This window comes from Ceratotherium simum, chromosome 14 (assembly GCF_057802395.1).
Source record: "Ceratotherium simum simum isolate JZ-2026a chromosome 14, ASM5780239v1, whole genome shotgun sequence".
Lineage (NCBI taxonomy): Eukaryota > Metazoa > Chordata > Mammalia > Perissodactyla > Rhinocerotidae > Ceratotherium > Ceratotherium simum.
The window spans coordinates 6,037,892-6,046,967 of NC_141913.1; the positions used below are offsets into that span (position 1 = coordinate 6,037,892).

At 42.3% G+C, this 9,076-nt stretch overlaps 1 protein-coding gene across 1 annotated transcript; it reads right to left on the reverse strand.

The window, feature by feature from the left end:
- Positions 1–6,939: 6,939 nt before the first annotated feature.
- MC5R (melanocortin 5 receptor) lies at positions 6,940–8,071 on the reverse strand. The gene is given in 1 exon segment (XM_087438821.1): positions 6,940–8,071. A coding segment is annotated over 1 exon segment (978 nt). The 5' UTR covers positions 8,065–8,071; the 3' UTR covers positions 6,940–7,086.
- Positions 8,072–9,076: the final 1,005 nt, after the last annotated feature.

Genomic DNA, 9,076 nt, shown 5'->3' on the forward strand with positions numbered 1-9,076 from the left:
AATGGTACTTCAGTAGGGTGGGGAGGGTTGACACCACATTGTCATGGGCCTAACAGTCCTTGGGTAGAAAGGAAAAGTAGGCAAGCACTTCAGTGGTAAACAGAAGGAGACAAAAATAGAGAACCAGCTTAAAATTCTATCAGGTTTCTGTTGGGAGATCCCTGAGGATGTTTTTACATGCTTCTGCTTTCATACTTCATTATTTCTAATTACATGATTGTGCCCCAGAGTCTGCTGATATGACTGAGGCATGCTGTAGTGTAATGCAACGAAGCACCTAAGGCATCAAGTCTCTTATATATTATATATTATATTACTATACTCTACTTAAAACGCACATCACTGGTAAAGACAGAGTCAATGAGTGGAAAACAGGTAGTCAAGTCTTTTCTTTAAAACTAGACTTAAAAGGCCTTAAAAAGTTCATTTATTCTCCAAGTAAGTGTAGTGATGTGAAAAAAAAGATGGAAGAAGGAGGGATGAGATAGACACACAGCAAGTTGTGATCTGAACAATAACAGGAAAAGAACAGTAAGAGTTAGCACTCACTCTAAGCCAAAAACTCTGAACATACTGAACACCTCATATTATTCAACATTGAGAGAGAAACCAACATAATGTAGGAAGAGAGTAGCAATAACCGACAAACTAGAATCTGAGTCCCTTTTTGTAAGACTTGGTAGTTGATTGGGTTTCTGAGAGATCCTTCCTTTAGATGACATCCTGTTCTCTCCATCCCATTGCACACCTAGTCCAGGCCCTCAGGCCTGCACCCTGCCTGACTGCAACAGCCTCCCTCCCATCTCTCCTGATATTAACTCAAATTTGCCATCGAACTAAGGTGCAAGCACAGATTTTATTGGATCATGGCCATGTATTTTAAAAGAAAGAAAAACTTTTAATGGCTCCCTAGTTCCTATAAAACAAGTGTAAGATAGATTCTTCTCCTTGGCTTTCAAGGCCCGTATAATCCCGTCTTTATAGTTTCCAGTACATATTAATGATTTTCCACTCTTACCCCAACATATACCCTTGGCTCTGGTCAGGCTATTTCACCACTAATGAGCATCAGCTTTTACCCAAGTTCTTTCCCATCCTATGTTCCCCTTTCTTCCATAACTATGCAAACCCAACCCATTCTTCTTGGATTTATATAACATGCTCATCTGTTAATCTGCCTTGATTTGACTGGTTCTAATATTTCCTGTCTCGAATTTTACACAGTGATTCTCAATGGAGAGGGAGGAAAGAGCCTAATATATCCTAATCACCTTAAAGGCTTTTTCAAACTCATCCCCTCATCCCAAAACTCTGCTATGTGCCCCACAACCACCCGTGAGTATCAGTTCTACTGCTGTGGGAATGCACCAGATCCCTCATTCCACATAGCTATAAATAAGCTATGTACTATGTTAATTCCAACACCAATTACTATTTGTGTGTGTTTTTGACACATCAGCAAGCAATTCTCTGACATCAGCTGGGTGTCCTACAATTCAACTCAGTTCTGACACTACCTCCCCGGAGTTAGCATCAGATCCCATAGGGTAAGAGCTTAGTCCTACAGACTGCCCTGTCCCCCAGTTCAGACACCAATCACAAGTCCACTTTCACCTGTGCTTCTGAACCACTATCTATAGATTGGAGGTTGCCATGACCCCCTCCTTGGATTCAATTAATTTGCTAGAAAGGCTCACAAAACGCAGAGAAACATTTTACTTACTAGATTACTGGTTTATTTTAAAAGGATATAACTCAGGAACAGCCAGATGGAAGAGATGCAGAGGGCAAGGTACGAGGAAGGGGTGTGGAGATTCCATGCTGTCTGAGCACACCACTCTCCCAAAATCTCCATGCGTTCACCAACCTGGAAGCTCTCTGAAGCCTGTCCTTTTGGGTTTTCATGGAGGCTTCATTACATAGCATGATTGATTAAATCGTTGGTCATTGGTGATTGAATTCAATCTCCAGCCCCTCTCCCTTCCCTGAAGATGGGGGTGGGAGGATGGGGGATGGGATGGAAAATTCCAACCCTCTAGTCATGTGGTTGGTTCCTGTGGTGACCAGCCCCCATCCTTAGGTGATGCCAAATCCTTTAGGGGCATTCAAAAAGTCACATTATTAACATAACAAAAGACACTTTTATAGCTCTCATCACTTAGAAAATTCCAAGGGTTTGAGGAGCTCTGTGCCAGGAATGGGGACAAAGACCAAATGCGTGCTGTATAAATCACAATATTACATCATGCCACACAAGTTCATTTTTAACTACGTGACATGTACTTTCCCACACATATGACTATTATAATGGTTCTTGGCCTGTTAGCTCCTTGAGGACAAAGACATAGAATGGCAACACTCTTGGCATCATGCTGAGCACACAGTAGGTGCTATTTTCCAATGTCCAGTTCACCTCCTTCCAGGTACATAGTAGGATTGATTTCCTCCCCAGCTCACTTTGATGTTATATCATGGAATTTATTTTGACAATGGAAATGTGAGTGGAAATAGAAACTCACATGCAAGTATATGTCAGGATGGGGCCTCTATCATCCTGGGTTCCTGAGTAACTACAGCAAGACTCCCTGCTAATTTGTATTGAGCCTGTAACATGATGGAAAAATAAATGTTTGTTAAGTCATGATTGTTTCTACAGGATAACTTTGGTTCTCAAAATGGGATCCTCAGACCAACAACATCTGGGAGCTTATTAAAAACTGTAGGCTCCCAGCTTCTGATCCGGACCCACCAGATCTGAATCCACAGTTTTTGTTTTTGGTGAGGAAGATTGGCCCTGAGCTAATATCTGTTGCCAATATTCCTCTTCTTGCTCAAGGAAGATTGTTGCTGAGCTAACATCTGTGCCAATCTTCCTCTATTTTGTACTTGAGACTCTGCCACGGCATGGCTTGATGAGCAGTGTATAGGTCCGCGCCCAAGATCCAAACCTGTGAATCCTGAGCCGCCGAAGAGGAGCGTGAGAACTTAACCACTATGCCACTGGGCTCACCCCCTGAATCCACATTTTAACAAGCTCTCCTCGTGTTTCTTATGGCTATTCAAGTTTGAGAGGCACTGGTCTAGACTACCCTGACAAGTACAGAAATTGTTACTTAAAAATGGCTGAATCAAAACCTAAAATGGGTGCACAGAGAGCAAGGAAGAATGGCAATGCGTGTTATGTGGTGGAAACAAAAAGAGCTTGCCTGGTGGATAACATATACAATTGTACAGGGAAAGGTCAGAAAACAGGACATCAATAGTGTATGTTGGTTACTGTTGGCTGCATTTAATGAGATACCATAAGAAAGAGATGAGCTATGCAAGAGTAAAAGGAATTCAAGATGGTAGCCCAATAATGTGAATGCACTTAATGCCACTGAACTGTAGACTTAAAAATTGTTAAGGTGGAAAATTTTGTTATATGTATTTCACCACAAGTTTATAAATAAATAAATAGGATTCCTTACTGATACATTTGAAACCACCTGAAAAAAATTCAAGAGAATCCAGAGTTAGTGACCTCCGAGTGGGAAGAGACAGCTCTTCTCAACCCGGTAAGAAAAAGATAAAATTAAGAAAGTTGAATAACATAAACCAAATAAAACTCAGATTTGGCGCTAGGATCAAATCAAGAGGACAGCTTTCACCATCCTCGAAAATCCTCTGAGTGAATTAAGGAAGCCATCTCAGAGTAAAGTCCAATAAAGATGTATCAAAATGATCCAGTGAATCCTCTCAATTGGACAAATGGCTCAGAGAAAAGAAACTAAAAGCATGACTCTCCCTCAAAGCTTGATAGACTCAAAGCATATAGAACTAAGGTGAGAGAAAGAAAAAGTGATGGGAGCAAAAAGGAGAAATATACAGCAAGCTTAGGCAATAGGTCTGGATCTGCACTGTCTAATGTGGTAGCACTGGCCACAGGTTGCTTTTGAGCCCTGGAAGTGTTATGCCATAGATCCTATCCTTCCTGTTACTGAATGGGAGTGTTGTGTGGTCCCCTTTTCCACCATTATTCATCGGCTTGGGGGAAGGTATCAGATAAGTTGTCCTTTTAGTTTATGGGTCTCCAGATCAAGAGGAGCCACATCTGGATCTGATGTAGACACTACCTATCATTTCAAAGTTATTCTCTCACCCCAAAATTCCGACATACCCTGCACCTACCAGTCAGAATTGCCATTACAACCATGGGAGAGTGTCACAGCCCTCATTTTATAACATGTATAGTCTGTGCCTCATAAATTCTTATTTAATTATACGTAGCACCTTGAATTGTGGACAATGTTTCCATGTATCTTGAAATATTCTCGTCTTGAAATAGTTCATGCCCCACACGCTCTTTGATGGCAGATGTTCTCTAACGGCCCCCGCTTCTAGCCCCGCACTGAGTACTGATAGGTGATATCCCCAAAATACTTACTTTTTTACTAAGAGACAGACTTTTCAACAGTATATAATGTCAAGTGTACAATTTTATTTTATTTTCAGGAGTTAAATCATTTTGAACTGAGAAATGGCCATCCTACAGGTGACAAATACTGTCAAGGAAACTTTATCACAATCGACCAATGAATATACCTTCTCATTTTGCAGCAGCTGCTGACAAATTGGCAGGAAGATCAAAACCACTCTGACTATCACACATAAGAATGACTAGTTCAAATGGGTGGTCCAGTCTTTCCATTTCATTAACCATTTCTTTGAACACATATTTTTACATCAAATAAAGTTCCTACAGAAACAGAAGGAGTTAATATACAATGCCATACAACAGTTAAATAGATTTTTTTGTTTAGGGGACTTTGCATTGGGATTCCAGGGGTTGATTCATTTACAGGTATTTCCCAAGTCACTGTATACATGTATTCCTTCCAAATGAAGACACATCTGAACACTTGAGTTATTTCTACACAATTTATATAGAGATTAAAAGACATTTGAGCATTTCCCTAAAGACCTTTATTAAAGGTCAGATCTTGTCTGAAGTCATGAAGCACCCAGAGAGAGAGTGAGCCTAATGTGAACTGAATTCCCAGATAGAATCAATGTAAACCACAAGGACCAAAGTTTGATTCTACTCATAGGGTCTGAACCCTAGTGACCTCAGGTAGCACTCAGTGATTGCTATTGGGCAATCTGCTCTTGGGCAGCAGATTAAATGCACATTTGCTAAGCAACAATAACAAACATCTAGTACCTACTTTGTACCAGAAACTACTGTAGGCAACAGGGCCACAGAGATGAGCAGGACAGCCAAGAGGCCACCTTTCACAGAAGCTAGGTTCCTGAGACATCCCATGTAAACACAGACTGCAGTTTCCCATCATAATTACAGAGATCAGTCACATTCATGGATACATACCAGACCGTTCAGCTAAAAGGAACAGGAAACATTTGAAGGGCTAGCTGCCCCTTCACACCTCAGTTGTCAACAACCTGCTAATTTGCCATTTTCCAAAGATTTGGATGTCTTATGCACTTTCCTGCTCATGCCAGCATCATTTTTTTCTGGACTCTGAGCTACCAAGGGTGGGGGTCATGTCTATAAGTTACTTTTGTGTACTACATCCACCCAGGAAGTTCCTCTGCCCCAATAGGTTTCAACAGCTCATCATTGTGTGACCCTAACGGTCCACTTCTTTATTTACAATTTGTCCTTCACTGGGAATGGTCTAGACATGAATATCCAAAACAAAAGAGAAGATATTAACACCAAAAATAATAGAACAGAACACGAGAGCTGTAAGGACCAAGCCCCTCACTGCAGATAAGAACTCTGGGACCGAGAGGTTAGAGACATAGCCAAGGTCACATAGGTGCTCTGTGGTGCAGCAGGCCTCCTGGTTTCCTGGCCACTGCTCTGATCACTGCCCCCTGCATCCTCGCCTAGTGTTTGTCCCATCTGCAACATTTCTTTAAAATAAATAGCCAACCCCTATGGTGCTTTACAAGTTTTCAAGGTGTTCTCACATTTTCTCACGCAGTTCTCATGACCATCTGTGAGGTCAGCGCAGATGTGGAACCTGAAATGAGATGATTAAGGAGACATCACCTGTTAACGGCAGAGTCAGGACCTGAACTCGGATTTTCTCACTCCATTCTACATTGCAGAAGACGGGACTCCCAGGGTTAGAGATGGGCACCTGACCTTCTCTGGCTGCTGGAGTCAGACTGCGATGTGCAATGTGTACAGCAGTGGAGTTTCAGACTCCAAGACAGACCCCGTCTGAGAAGATCAAAGATAGCTTGGCTATGGGCATGTGCTACATGCAGCACAGGGGCGCCTAGAGCCCCTGACATGCCCCCAAACACTCACTTGGAAACCCTGGACTGAGTCAGAGTAAGACAGTAAGAAAGAGTCACAGAGACTTTCACACCACATGAGGCAAGGTTTGGAGCATGAAGGTTTATGGCTGGGTAGGTGCAAAAACATGATTGACAGGAGTGAAATTAAGGAAATTCCATCATTGGACAATTATGGACAAAAGCCATAAAACCAACAGTTCAGGAAAGGAGAGCTGTAGAGACATCCTATAACAAATGGACAGGAAATGTCAAATGGAAAGAATTTGACCACTCTATTCTGCCCCAAAACACATGCACAACTCCCAGGAGCATCAAGCAAAGTTATGGAACTGCTTTTGCGGAGAGAAAGCAATCAGACACGATGTAGACGTACACAGCTTTTCTTTCCATTACTGTCAGCTCTTCATCACGCTTAGACCTGCACCCAGGATGTTTTACCTTCCCTGAGCACACACTTAATAGATGGAGGATGGACGAGACCCCCATAAATGGGTGGGAGCAGGAGAAAAAGTAGGAGGAAACAGGACAGTAAGAAATTGTCACAGAACAGTCCCAAAATGGATAAGCGGCATGTGCACGTCTGACCCAACAACTGCCACAGGACAAACAAAACAACAACAGAGTACATCTTAAGCACAAGTTCGAGATGGAAAGAAGATAAAGGGAATGCACGGTTTTGATTTCTAGTTTTCTTGCTTACGCCTTGGCTGTACCTGACTTTGTCATAAGGTAAAGGAAGGAGAAAAGAGAGCGGCAGAGAGAAGAACTTCCTGTTTAATACCTGCTAGGGAACCTACAGGCCATTCTGAAGCCATGGCAACAAATAATCTCTTTAAAGTTCTTCCGCATCTCTTGGCTGCGTAAGGCATATATCAGAGGATCGATCACAGAATTACACATGATGAGTATGAGGTACATATTGAAGTGAGACATAAAGCAGGAACAATAGAGGTTCTGAGGGCAAGAAATCATCAAAATGAGATGGAGAAAGAACGGAGCCCAGCACACGATGAAAATGCCTAGCAGCATGGTCAGGGTGACAGCCCCTTTCATGCTGGTCCTTTGCCGCACAGAACTGGATCTAGACAGGGCTGCTATCTGCTTGACGTGAGTCCGTGCCAGGAGGAACATGTGGATATACAGAGACACCATGAAGAACAACATAGTGAAGAACATGGAGATGAGGCAAATGATGACATAAGTGGATTTGTAGTAAATGATGAAAACAATACTGCAGCCTGTGCAAAAGGTCCAGATGCACGCAATGATCATCCTGCAACGCTTCACTGTCATGATGTGGTGGTAGCGCAGGGCATAGAAGATGGTGAAGTACCTATCCACTGCAATGGCCAGCAAACTGCACATGGAGGCCACCACGGAAATGCAGATCATAGAGTCGAACACGTTGTCAATGTGACGCACAAAGGTATCTGCTATCACCAGGTGCTTATTATTTATTAAGTATATGGTGATGGTCTCCCAGGCGTTGGACACGCTCACCAGCATGTCAGCTACTGCTAAACTGCACACAAAGAAATACATGGGAGAGTGCAAGTTCTTGTTCTTCACTATGGTGCCTATGACCAAGATGTTCTCTAGGAGGCTGATGAGACCCAGAGTCAGAAACACCTCCATGGCGATGCCCATCTCTTCACACAGCAAAAACTTGTCCTTGACATTTGATTACGAAAGGTTGCCCTTTGTGGCATTCAGGTTGAGATCCAAGAAATGCAGATGAAATGAAGTATTCATTGCTCCTCTTCTGGCAGCAAATTTGCTGTAAAACAGGTGTTAATTCATGACCCAGAGAGGTTAAGACTCTACCAAAGAAGTACAGCAGTGTGCTAAAAGCAAGCAAAGCCTAAGAATGGGGATGAATGGACTCAACGCATGGGGTAAAGTCGGCATGCCCCAGGCTGCCTTGTATCCCTGATCCCTGGAATAGTGTCTCTCCCACAGGCAGGCTTAGAATTGCCACCAGCCTCCTCTGTCCTCCTTCCTTTGAGGTCCATTCTTTTATGTACCTCTTAGTGGATTGACCCCACATCTCAGTGTGCCCACAATTTTGCTTTTTGTGCTTGTTGTCCTGGTGCCCAACTTCATTCTCAAAAGTGTCCCCAACTCACAACCTACAAAATCTCTCCCAGTCTCCTGATTTTCACATTCCTAAGGCTACTGCACTGCGTTTTCCTCAAGTGAGCTCAGATTTCTGAAAGATATCCAGGCCCACATTCTTTTAAGAGAGACAGACAGGTGCCTTCTTAACATTTGTCCTTACACTTCTAAAGTCCACTACAATACAGTCTCTATGTTGTAACTAAGATTGTAACCAAGGTGATCTGTTAGCTTGAGCATAATCACATATAAAAAGTTATTGTCTTCAATTCACAAATTTAGGCTGCACATTCACGTTAAAATTGAGGCACACAGGATGCTATTTTTCCCTCAATAAGTATTTTTCCTGAATTCCGCATTTGAAATTCCATAAAGTCTGATTAATAGACAGTTTTATAAGTTCCACATAAGCATAGCATGAAGAAACAAGGGATTTAAATTTACCAAATCCTAGAGCAAGATAGTCACTCCTTTGTTGCCCAATTTCTCTCCCGTGATTTATGGTCAAAAATCCTTTGCTCTCCAAACTCAGAGCACATCTTGAGACAGAGTTAAAATTTCTGTCACCATTCTCATCATCAATAATAAGTATTTATTGAACTGTAATCATCTGTTAATTAGGTCTAGTTCTATATGAGACATAGCAACG